Raw genomic sequence first — 13,115 nt, forward strand, 5'->3', positions numbered from 1 at the left:
CATGTCATGACATCATTACTTTCCTGTAGGTTTGAATCAGCTTGCTTGCTTTTAGAAGAAATCATATATATTCACTGCTCCTCCAACTTAATTGACACCAGGGAAGTGCCACACACATTACTTTCAACATTTAGCTCTCAAGTGCATGAACAACATTCCCATAATCCATTAGGTACCCACCCAGAACAGACTTTGTCATTATAGAAGTTAAGGCAACTAAATAAATAGAAAGGCCAGTTTTAGAGTATAAAAGCTTGAAAAATTCACAGTATTACTTCTGGGGGAAGGGTGAAGCAAAAATTACACTACCTTGTGCTATGGGGGCTTCTGGCCTGATTGAAAACACTAGATGCTATGGGAATACAATATTGGTGCAAAGAGACCAAAGTTTTAATGTCTTCATCTCCCGTCTCCCCAAATCCTTCCTAATATTATCCATGATGTCATTGCACCCTGGACTATTCATTTTAGCATTGACTGGAAAGGCTTTGCAGAAGAAAAATAATACTGGAAACTGAAACTGCATTGTATGAGATGATGAGATGGATAATGTGAACTAATGCACAAAACTAAACATGGCAGAAGGAAATCAAAAGAGACATTCTGCATTGTTTATGGACTACAGGTCAGTACACAAAATCACAGACCTACGATCAGAATCTCTCTTGAGGGCCTCAGTGAAACAAAAGAGTGGAAAGCATTGTATTTATGGGATAGATCAGGTTTCATCTAAGATTCCTCCCTTCACATCAATTTATATCAAACTCTGTTCTACTGCTCCACCAGCAGTAAATACAGAAAATATTCATATATTTACAAGAAGTATTGAAAACCTCATTATTTGTTGGACAGGAGGGGCAGAGGGTAAAGGGGAAAGTGTCATAGTTTACAGCCATGTGTTTTCAAATAGAGGCTAATGTGTGCATACCGGCACTCACTTTTACACACCAGTGTCAAAATACTGATTAACTGCAAAGTGATCTTTGCAGTGACACTACACACAGAGCAGAGCCCTTAAAATCAGGGGCTAAAATGATATACTTTGGGCCACCAGTGTTGTACGTTGGAAATAACTTCATGACTCTCCCTTCCCTCCTACCAAAGATGGCTTTGTCGAGTTCCTAATTCAGGATTCAAACTCCTGCTTGACTCTAAACAAGCATCTTCATACACCAAGCTCTAGACACATATGTAAACCTTGCCATCTCAAGGCTTTCGTGTGACAACATCTGGAAATACATTTACAGGATTTTAATTCAAAGGGTTGAGTTATGCATATGAACTAACACCCTGCATCTGATCACTGAACTAGCTGCAGTGCTACAGTCCCATCCCAAAACCCGCAGACATCATCTATACCAGCCCTGTCAACAGTTCTTGCACATTTTAAAAGCTTCAATGTGTTTTTCTAAGAAAAAAGAGCCCTTACAACACATAAACAAACACATAGAAAGACACAAATATATTTCTTTGCATGATTTCAGTAAAAACATGCTTTTCTTATTAAACTCTGGTGCTATCCTTTGATTGTAAGCATCTTCTTTCCCAGGAAATCTATGACTAAGTATGTGTAAATACTCATCTCAGGGGTCTGCCCTGGTGGCGGCTGTGGCCACCCCCAGGACTTCTCACCATGTATGTGTGTGATTATACACATAGTGGCGTGTATAATACGTTCTCCCTTCCTTCGGCTTCCCTGTCCATCTGGGTGCTTGCCAAGTATGCTTGCTGGCCACTTTATTAGCAACAGAAATGGGAATTGGGTCCCAACAAGACTCTGGTGGAAGCTGGCAATATCTCCCTTGACTGCGGTGGAGTTCAGCCTGCTTCCACCACTTTAGCAAGGCCTTCCTAGCTCCATTATTTGGTGGTTGTGGACTCTGGTTGCTTTAGTCCTGTGGACTATCGAGAGCTTTTGATGCCGCTTAACTTCAGCACAGACTAAGGGCACTCCGTTGTCACTAGATAAACCCATTATAAAATGCAGCTAAGTGTATGTGCTGCTCTCTCTCATTGGTTCCTCCATAAGGCAGGTTCATGTGCATGGAAATTTGGTGGGGTTTCAGTGGCAGAAGCAGACTCCTGGCAAACCATGCGCCAGCATTTCCCCAGAGCCGCAGCTTTCCCAGTGAGGCTGCCGCATAGTCAGAGTCTGGATCTGTGTTTCACCCCAAGCCCCAGGCACTATGGCCAGCCCAAGTGGCTTGTGACTCCACCGTGCTCTGGCACCAGCTGGTCACCCCTACATGGGATGAGGCCAAGCCTTACCAAGAAAGCTGAGCTCCTGTTTCCAAGAAGCAAAGAGAAAGGGAGACATTTGAGCAGAGTGTTGTCATTGCCGGTGGTTTCTTCCAGGCTACCAGTAAACTTGGGTTGTTTATTGGATCCCAAACTTTCTTTGCATGTACACAGGAAGACAGATGCTTCCCACTCCTGGGCCCCACGCTCGAGGCAGGCTCCCTCAGTAAAACCCGCAGGTAGGGTACACAAACAGGGCAGCAGAGACATCGCTTCCTGCCTCTGGCTGCTTTGAGCTGGTGATATAACATTATCTATCCCAAACACTTATTTGGCCTCCTTGCCAGGGTATCAGGCCAGCTCGCAGCATGCAGCTTGCTTTTCCTGTGGAGTAGCAACAGCTGCCGCCTCCGCTCACAAACAGGGAACAGAGGCTGGGTCTTGCAAGCGCTTTGGCTCAAACAGTGTGTATGGGGCATGGATGACAGAGCTGGGAAGCGAGGCAGGTCTCCCAGAGCCTGAGCAGGTGGGTGCCCTAAGTACTAAGTTACCTTTCATCTTCCAGCATTAAAGGCCTGGCACGGTCCATCCACAGCCCAATCTTCAGTAAGCCTCAGGTGCAGTCCTCCATTTGATTCATTTATGCCAGCAACAAATTAAGTTTAGGGCTCTTACAATGAATTAGAGAGGCGAAGGTGAAATAGAGCACAAACTCACGTGCCTGGACATATGCTTAACTATGGGGCTTCAGGATGGCCACCTATCACAATCCCTTGCCTCTTCTTCTGAAACAGCAGGTGCTGGTCCCTGCCTGTGCCAAGACTGTGATTTATTGCAGCTGTGTGCCCTTCTGTGGTCTGAAGAGGATCCTTCAGCTTTCTGTCTGAAGAAGGTCCTCACAAGTGACACAGGTTGTTTGAGAACATGATGCACTCACTGTTCCCTTCTCCTGTGATATTTCTTTACATAAGCAGCTGAATAGCAAAAGATATCAGTGTCCATTACTAATTTTGTTATTTATAGTGAGCTGCCACAGATGGAGACTGCAGCACCATTCTATCTTTAGGGCGTAGCACCTGCCTGTCCATGCAGACAATTGGTAATTAGCACAAGAACAATTTGTTTATCTATTCTCAAACTTAAATAAATAAGCCATTTATCTGTCAAACTTCAACTCCCTCCCATTGCCAGATCTCCAGGTTAACTGCTTAATGAATAGAGCTCATCACTTCAGGCATTTAGGTAAAGACAAAAGTGTCTTTTAAAAGAACTCCTATTAAAGAAAATTAAATATGCAATAAAAAATAACAGGTTATGTACTGAAGGGATAGCATTCAGATCACAAGAATCAGGAGCACAGGACAAGATGAAGATCACAGGAATGTCAAGCAGAGGCGTAGACATGGACCAACCACTATGTAGGGGAGGTCTGGTGTACCTATCCTGGTTACTCCTGGCACAGGCACTTCCTACCAGTCCAGCCACCCAGCTCTCACCCAATCGCTCCAAGTGAATCCTTGCATGAGCATGAAACTGGGGAATAGAAGGCAGAGAGGATACTTGCAGTTCTCCAAGTAAAATCCCACATGTGCGTTAAGATGCACTTGCATGGCTCGGATGGCAGGACCCTGCCCAATGTAAACACCACGCAAGCCAGGGAGAAGACATGACATAATTTTTTCTATTTTTATTGCTGACTCCAACCCTTCTTTGTTCTCTTTTATTCCCTATACCCACCCCTGAAGTTAGAGAAGAGAGGAAGAGGCTTTATGAATAGGTAGACTTTGTGAGTTATACCCAAGGGTTGGCCCCTGTTCCCTCTCTCCTTGCACCCACCACTGCTGGCGGGAGGGGAATGGGAGCTGCTGAGGGACTGCTCACGCTCACTTTAAAGGCCAAAGCAGCCTGTGTGGAAAAAAACAAACAACCCTTGTCTTTCTCACAAATCGGATGTTTTCAGCAGCTGAAAGCGTTCACTTACTCAAGCTTGCAGGTGCAGCTTTTTTTTACATGCATATGAGTGTACACACATTCATATGTTCAGGGTGGGAAAAGCAATGAGAAAAAACAAGAAGGTTTTAGAAGTTACTGCTATCAGGCAGCAAAAGTGGGTCAGATCTGAGGAATTCTGCCTGGCCTCCATTTCCGATCATATGGGTCCCAGTGAAGAGCTATTTGCTTATGGTCCTACCACCTGGACAATCTTTATTTGACCTTTTTATCCTCCCATCAGCATCCAGGAAGGGGATAAAAGCTACTAAAGAAAAGTAAATTATTTCAAATACAATGGCTGGAAAGAAATACTAATGAGGATGTCCTTCTTTTGTCTTTCAGCTCACAACTCCGAATTTCCCTGTAGTGGTCAAGCTGGGACATGCACATGCTGGAATGGGGAAGGTAAGTAAAAGAAAAAATATGTGTAGCTCAGGAAACAGATACATATGTGGCACAGCATTCCTGTGATGGTATACAGCATGCGGCCAGCCAGCGAAGGGGTTAAACCTCCCCACAGCCTATCTGGGTTGCAGTGGTTGTTCCTGTGGGAGAAAAGGCCTTTTTCCGCTGTCACACACTCAGAGACAGGCAGTGGTATTGGGTTGGAGGCTGTCTGGGATGTGGGAAGGGGGGTTGTGAAGAGTGGGGGAAAAGCTGGCTGGGCTGAAGTCATTAGGCTCGTCTTTTATATATTTTCTCCTCTCCTGAAAGTGGTAATATTGTTTATTCAAGCACCTGTAATGTGCAGCTACACCCCATAGCTCTCACAATGAGGAGCAGTGGCACTGGTCTTTTTGAGCGCATTATGATGACCTTATTCAATAAACCGGGAACCCTTCAGTTATTTTTTTCCTCCTTGCAAGGAAGAACAAGGCCTTACAAAGCAGAGTGGCTGGTTGCCTGCCAAGGAATCCTGAAAAACAGTTCACTCCCCAGAAGGACCTGTTTGTTTTTCCCAGGCTCTCTGGGATCTTTATTCCCCCAGTGAATTAGCAGCCCCTGTTTCTTGGGGTGACTGGGCTCCCCTTTCAGTGAGGCATCGCCAGCACATTCTTGCTGCACTTTAGCCTCCTCTTTCTTGCATATACCTTTTAAAGAAGCATCCCCTATCTGTCTAAAACTTGATTTGTTCAGAAGTAGGAAATTCTGATGTATCATCTCTGAATCCAAATGGGTGGTACATGAACTTTGTAACTGATACCCCTGTCACAGTGCTTCCCTAGAGCAGACAAACCTTGTCCCAGCCTCACACTTTGCCTGAAATTTATATATAGGTATGCCAAACTTAAACTTGGTACAGCTTGTTTGCTCACGCTCTGGAAACAGAAGTCCTTTCTGGCTTCCTGGATTGCACATGGAAGCTCTCATAATCTTTCTTGCTTTGGTTGCAATGTTCCCCTGTCTGGATGGTAGCTGCCGGAGAGGAAGTGGGCTCAGATGCCTGGGCCAGTGGTGGAGTTGGCTTTCAGCATCAAAGAACAAACATTTAAATAAGCAGGAAATGTTTGTTAAAATATTGGTGCTGCATATGTTAAACAGGCAGAGGTGTCATTGAATTAGAGTACATGTGGACAGCCTAGAGCTGCTTGTAGAGCAAGCCACTGAACATGTCCCTAGGAAGGATTTCATTAGCAAAATCCAACCAGGACAAACCAGGAGGAAGAAACCTCTCCCTGAGGAAAGGTTTCAAGTTCCTTGAGACCCTGCAGTCCTGGATCTCTCTGACTGCTCTGCAATTTCATCTGTAATGTAGGGAGGGCTTCATGTGTCTCTCTTGTGCACAAAGGATCCTTGGTGGCTACAGAAATGAGGGCAGAATCAGAGAAAATTACCCCAACCTTAACAGTGTTTCCAGACAAAACCCTCAGCAGAATATTGAGGTGTTGTTTTCTGCACCAAACACCAGATCTTCTTCCACCTCTCACTTTCCCTCCTATTTTATTCTTTAATGATGTTGATTTTTGCTGTCACAAGTTATAGGGGAAGAGGCTTTCTATTCAAACTCCAAGCACAATTGTACACAGTGGTACAAGGGGGTTACGTAGGAAGTCATTTCAGATGAAGATAGGCTGACAGCCAGCATCTTAGAAGAAAGAGTTGGTCTGAGGCCAAGTTTACTTTAGTCCATTATGAAATTAGGGACTACTAGCAAAGTCTGGATGTGGATTTGGACACAGAGTTTCAACACTGCTCTGTTCAGTAGATGGGAAAGGTCCAGGAAGGAAGGACTGTTGACCTTATGGTTTTAGTTTGCGCCCTTCTCCAGCCACAAGCAGCCTGAAGGAAAGTTGAGACTGATTAAATTAGTCTTCTTGAAGTCCCACTGCATTTCATTGCATAGAGCAAAAAGAGAAGAGAGAAAGTGAAAATAAAATAAAGAACAAGTCAGTTGGTTTAAAAGACAAGTAACAGGAATTTGTTTCATGTCATTTTTAAGACAAAAGGGGTCAAGCCCAGGTGGGGCTGACAGAAAGAAACCACAGAAAATGTCAGGAGAAATACAGATAAGCAGAACTATGGGCATACTAGAAAAGTAATGCCTAAAGGTAAAAAAAAATCAAACTTCCAATTAAGTAATTCAGAAGAGGAACATGTCCAGGAGACATAATGGTGGTTTTAACCATCATAATGTAAAAGCAATAATCAGTGATGATAAGGAGATTACAGAGAGCTAAAGGATTTCTTTGCATTGGTCTTCAGAAGTAGAGATGATAGCAGGAAATAGCAGGTCTTCAGCTGTAAAATATACGTACTATGAAAAGAGAGAGGTTTGCTTTTGGTTTAGATGAGTGTAAGAAAGTAAATGTTAATAAAGCACCTGCATCGGGTCATGTTTTATATAAAAGCAGTGACTGAAGAAACAAAGGATAAAATAACCATCCTATTAGCCAAAGTACACATGTGAGTATTAAAAATAGTACTTACTGCAACAAACGATGCCAAGATAGCAAGCCATGTACTTGTACCTGTAATGGGTGCTTCAAAGGACGTGAGCATTCAGATTACAATCTCATTACCAGCAGAAATTGTCAAGGAAGTACTTACATTTTTCTTGTTATTAATGATAAAATCACATGTAATAGGAGGCACCAAGTCTTAGAAGAATGAGCAAAGATGGGAAGTCCAGACACTGTTATCTTTATGTGTACTGAGGCAGTGGCCAGGAGCCAGAAACACTCTGGACGAAGAAAAGGCCTCTTCCCCAAAGAGCTCCACCATTGACTTGCAGGGAGATTTGTGTCATTTCACAGTTCTTCTTCAGTTTCTCTGTGTTACAGACCAGAGGGATTATAATGATTATCTGATACTTATTGCTAATTCATGTTCACAAGGCTCTTGGCACTATAAGAAGTGCTGAGTGTTTATTATTTTGCAATAATGGCTAGAAAGAGCATAATTATAATAGTCAGACTTTAATTTTCACAAAACCTTTGTTTTCACAACTTTTTCACAACATTTTCACAAAATTCGCTCACCACATTTTTTAATCAGAGGGCTGAACAGAGAATCCTCAAAGCTAAAACGAAAAATAACTGTGTTAGGATTTGTAAGAAACAGGCTCTATTGACTGTCTTTAGCTTGGAAGAGGAACAGTTAGTATTCAAGGCCAGAACAAAAAGGGGTGGCAGTATACGATTAATGATAGAAGTGCTCTTGCCAAGTGATGGGTGCATGTAAGGTGCAGGTGGAGATGAAAAAAACAAATTTGCAATAAAAGGCATCTTTTGAAATTTCCATTGAGAAATCCAGAAACAGCCTCTCTGTTGACTGGAACAGAGACACCAAGAATAGGCCTCACCCAGAGAGACAAAGGGGCCCAGACAATCTTCTCATCTAAAAACAGAACATATGCCCCTCTCAGCCTCTCCCATGACCACCATTATCCCCCTTCCACAACTGGAGTCACTCTATATCTCACTGGCACTGGAAGATCATAACAAATGCTCTGTGTGCTGCTGGTCCAATACAATATCGACACAAATACAATATCTGTAAAAATATTGTTTAGACAATGGTTTACAATGGAGTCAGCAGAGAAGGACCTTTCTCATGTTGTATTTAAGTTGCCCAGGCTCATGGGGTCAACAGTACTCAAGGACTCTTCCAGGGAAACCATGGATGGACACTGAGAGGAGATGTCCTTCCCTCCACAGAACTGAACTATTATTTGCCCAGCAGTTCCTAAAGGTCAAGGCATTTTCAAGCATTGTGCAGTTTGAGCCTACCTACCTCGGGTGTGGTTAGAGGTCTCTGTTGAATAGGGTGAGCGCTACAGTGAGAAAGGAGTAACACTTCTTCCTGACTCCGGATCTCATAATGTCAGAGCCCATGGAAAAGAATAAAGGGGTAATATCTGAGTGTGTTAATATCTGCCATTTGTGTGCTAACATGACCCTAAAGTGCCCTAGAAACAGAGCTCAGCACTGCAAATTCACTCAAAGAGCCTCTTCACCTCTTCCTGGTCAGATCATGAGAAGGAAACAACTGCCAGATCTGCAAAGAGAGGAAAAACAGTATCTGTTCGTGTGGCTTTATTTATATGAATTTTATATATATATATATATATATATATATATATATATATATATATATATTTTGCCACTCTTACTTTATTTTTAGACCTCTCTAATTAGGCCAGTTTAAGAGTCCCCTCCTGTCCCCTCCTGCCCCATAATTATGAAAACACCTCCCCAGTACAAATCCTGGCTCAGATGAATTTATTACATTGTAGAAGAAAAACTTGTTGTTCATAATAATGTGGTCAGAGTTATTTTCTCTCTTACTGGATGGGAAAGACTTCTTTTTTTTTTCCCTCTGGTATAAATATAGCACAAACTAAACAGAGCCACTCTGTAATGTAAAAATACTGCAAGCTTTTTATCAGGAAGGACAGCTCGTCACCTTGTCTCTCTCGGGACTGGAAATAGAATGTTCCAAAAGTGAGAGCTTTGAAAATCCAGTGTGCTAAAGAGGAAAGGAAGGGGAAAGGGCTGCCTTGGTTTGTCAAGGAACAAATATTTTCTTTCACAGAGAACAAATAATGACTTGACATGTAATATTCACAACAGAGCAGCCCAATCACTGCATTCCCACTGACTCATGAGTGAGGAGGTACCACCCATCTTGAAAACAGCAAAAGCATCCCCATTTCTTGCACATCAGTCTGTAACCTTTTGCTGGATGCAGAAAACGGTGACTGATCCAGGGCATCGGGGACCAAAGCTGCCAAGACCCGGGGCTGACAGCAGCTCTTCATTAGAAAGTTAGCAGGGATTATAAGGCTTAATGCATTAAAGGCAGTGTAACATCTGGAGAACTTCAATGTGAGGATAATAAGGAAATGCAGACTTTGTTGTGTCTTTATTATTTTGAGGTGGGTCAAACTTAGGCCTAAACTGAATGTGTGTCAGTTGGGTCGGGTATTTTCTGAGAAGGGGAGTATAATTTGGGGTAGAGGGAAGGAGAGACTCAGGAAACCCTCTGTGCAGAGCCATTCCTGAAGACCCACTGTCCCAAAATGGCAAAGTCACTACAGAAAAGCTAAGCACAGGTCAAGGTGGATGAAAAATCACAAGCTTTGTGTGGCTACACCAGTTCCTCTGGAGGAAAACACTCAGACATTTTCACAAGCCTACCAAGACTCAGTTAAACACCACGTTGCCAAGCCCGGCCCTGGCTCAGCCTTGGACACTTACCCTCCAGCTGAATCTCTAACCCCAGTTTGGACACAGAAACTGCTTCTGCAAGCCATCTCCAAAGTGGTGTGGGTTTAACCTGTGAGGCAGAGTTAACTCTGGATGACACTCAGAGAGGCAAGGCTAGGGCAGCCCTAGCAGACTACTATAATTATGCCACTTAGGCTGACTGACTATTTTTTCATATGGCCACGTAACTAACGAAAGCAAAAGGGAGTTCGAGGCAATACCTTGCAGTGCTTAGGCTGAATATGAGAGAGGAGTGCTGTAGCCTTGGGACCCTGGTGTCCAGGAACATCTGAGATATATAAGAGGCAGTAGATTCAGGAACTACAAGACAGAGGAAGCAGAAATTTCTGCCCAGGTCCCTCACTGCAGGAACCTGTGCTCACACAGGTCTCAGGGTTGGCTAAGACTGCCTGGGAAATATCCATGGTGGGTTTTTAACAATGCCAGGACCCACTCTCCAAAATCCTGTCTTGCAGGAAGGCCTTGAAAGAAGGTCCACAGCAGGGATGGGGCAGAAGTGTTTGTTCCTGATCTGTCCCTCAGACTGCTCTCCAGCCAAGGGCAGCAAGATCAGTGCCTCTTGGGCAGGCTGAGGATGGGAACAGGCACCAGCTGCAGTAGTATCAGCCTCTGAGATGCCACCATTGGGACGGTCACATCTGTGTGAGCATGTCCCCAGGGGTCCAGCCAGAATCCCCGCTCCACTGCAGCGACGGGGAGCGTGCTAGGGCGCAGCCAGTGCCTGAGTTAAAGAGAGCCAGAAGGGAAGCAGGGACTCTCCGGGGGAGCTTTCTTACTCAGAAAAGGCATTTGTCAATACACAGGCCCAAACTCTTCACAACAGGTCACTAAAACGCTACAGCAAACAGCAGCTGATGGCCCCAGAATGAGTCTATTGCTGCTCAAACAGCCAGCACAGCTAAGCAAACAGGCCGCCAGGGCAGGGGCTGTGTTTGCACTCACTGTTTGCACTCCTCTACGCAGCTAATGGGATATTGCATTTATCCTAAGAAGGTTGCAAAAAAAAAAAAAAAAGAGAAATGGCTTCCTGTTGATCTCTTTCCAACTTCTTTTCTCAGTTTCATGCATTGGCCAACCTGCCATTTTAGAAGACAGATTTACCCCTTATTAGGTAAATTGGTAACTGTTTGCTCTAGAATCATTTTTAATAGTCCCTTCTTAAATAATGCCCTCTAGCATCACACTAAATCCACCCTCGCTTTGGTTATCTCTAGGGTTTTTTCTTCTGTTAGGAGAATGGATATTTTATTGACATGTAAAAGGGTTACAAGGCAGGAGGAAATGAATTATACAAAATTTAAAAGCAGAAAGCTAATAAAATGGTGGACTTGATAGATAAGGCAGGAAAATAAATCTAATTTTACCGTAACTCGAGTGCTTCCTGTTTATGAAGTAATAATCGTACACTGGACTAAACTAGCGTTAACCCAGGACACGGCTGTTATTTTGTCAAATTTGGCTGGCTCTAACGATTAACAACCGGTGGCTCAGATTTCAGCTTTGGTGTGGTGATTATTTTGATGCCTGGTGGGAAATAAGGCCGTGATCTCCTAAAAGGGGACCTCTGTGAGATGCTTTCTCTGAAAAGTCCGTGGGAAGGGCTCTGGCACGGGCCAGGGAAGATGGCAGAGCTGTTTCCTGAGGACTGTGCAGTGGTGTGGCACTGTGGGAGTCATCTTTGGTTTTCATTTCTTACTTTGTGTCCTCGTTGAGTCCCCCCCTCTTTAACTATTTACCCAGCCAAAAATCCTCAGGCCCATTGGAGAAAACATCTTCAAGTGCTTTCCCTCTCTCCCCATAAGGAGGGGGTGATGGAGAGGAGGAAGAAATGGACCCTTCCTTTCCATAGCATGCTGTATTTTTGAGGAAGAACCCCATTTAACAAGACAAGCATACAGCTCCTTTCTAGCAATAACAATATGGTCTAATTCCAATCTGGAGAGGGAAGCAGCATCCCTTCCTCTGCCTCTGGGACAAATGTTCCTGAGCTGGGAATGCAAATGTTTCAGCCAGGGCCCAAAGACATCTGTTGCACAAGTGCAGCACTTTGTTTCAGATCCCACAAATGTCCTTGTTCCAAGTAGGTCATTATATAATGGCTTTTGCCTTTTCCCATTGCCAAAAGGGTCCAGGAGAATATATCGTAACACCATGTGTCACCTGCCCATGCAGTCCCTCCTGCAATCATCTTATCTGGGTGGGACTCTCTCACTTGATGTCATTCAGCCCAGTGCTGCTCTTATCAGTGCAACAAAAATACCTGACCCTGACACAGCAAAAACCCCCCCGGGATTTTGCAAGCCGTGCCCAGGCTGGGGGCTTTCCCCGTGCGTGGTGCTCCCCTCTCCTGCTCCCCCCACTGCCTCCAGGGCTTTCCTACTGCATCACCCTGGCCTGCTGTGCCAGGAGCAGCCGGCACCGCACGCAACCCTGCTCAGACATAGAGGGGAACAACACAGCCCAGAGCAAGGCTGCTCCTCCTGGACGACGTGCAATGGTTGTCTTTGTATTTCCCCTTTGTGTTTGTTATTTCCTTTTTTTTTCCTACTCTCCCACCCCACAAACAACTGTTGTCTTCCTCTGCTTCTTTTCTCAGCAGTCCCTGAATAGCGAGAGCACAACCTTCACCATAGCAAAAGGGAGGAGGCCTAGGGGTATTTGGCGTTCGGCAAAAGGAGAAGCAAAGACCAGGCCTTTTTTCTTCTTATTCAGGCATCTAGAAATGGTCATGGGTCAAACTAGTTGCACTTTTCACCTTCCCCACAACCTGTCCAGCTCTCAAGAGCTTTTCTGCACCAGGATGTGGCTGTATCTTTGGATTTTGTTACAGCTGGCGCTTATAGAAAACCGTCTAAACAGAATAAAATAGGTTAGAAACAAGCTTGTCCTCTGTTCTCTAGTGAAGATGGCTCCTGCCCTCTCATGGTTGAAGGCAGATATGTAAAGCCACTTGTTTGTTCTTTGCGAAGAAACACTAAATACCATCACACACATTTCCTTCAGCTGGCTCCACATAGTCTGGCATCACCCTCCTTTAACACACACACTGACACAACTGGGAAACTTCTGGGGCAGAGACCGGCCGGTTGTCACAAGCAAGTACACACTTAGCAAAGTGGGGTTGCAATCCCCAACTGTGGTGTCGAAGTGTTACCA

The 13,115-nt window shown here is 44.3% G+C and overlaps 1 protein-coding gene across 2 annotated transcripts in view; it reads left to right on the plus strand.

Moving 5' to 3' along the window:
* Positions 1-13,115, plus strand: part of SYN3 (synapsin III) — a 208,747-nt gene that overhangs the window by 166,038 nt on the left and 29,594 nt on the right. For both annotated transcript variants that reach the window (XM_076338922.1, XM_076338931.1), the window contains one exon: positions 4,573-4,635. In XM_076338922.1, the coding sequence (XP_076195037.1) occupies positions 4,573-4,635 (63 nt within the window). The remainder of the gene's footprint in view (positions 1-4,572; positions 4,636-13,115) is intronic.

Source organism: Aptenodytes patagonicus, chromosome 1, assembly GCF_965638725.1.
Source record: "Aptenodytes patagonicus chromosome 1, bAptPat1.pri.cur, whole genome shotgun sequence".
NCBI classification, from domain to species: Eukaryota; Metazoa; Chordata; class Aves; order Sphenisciformes; family Spheniscidae; genus Aptenodytes; species Aptenodytes patagonicus.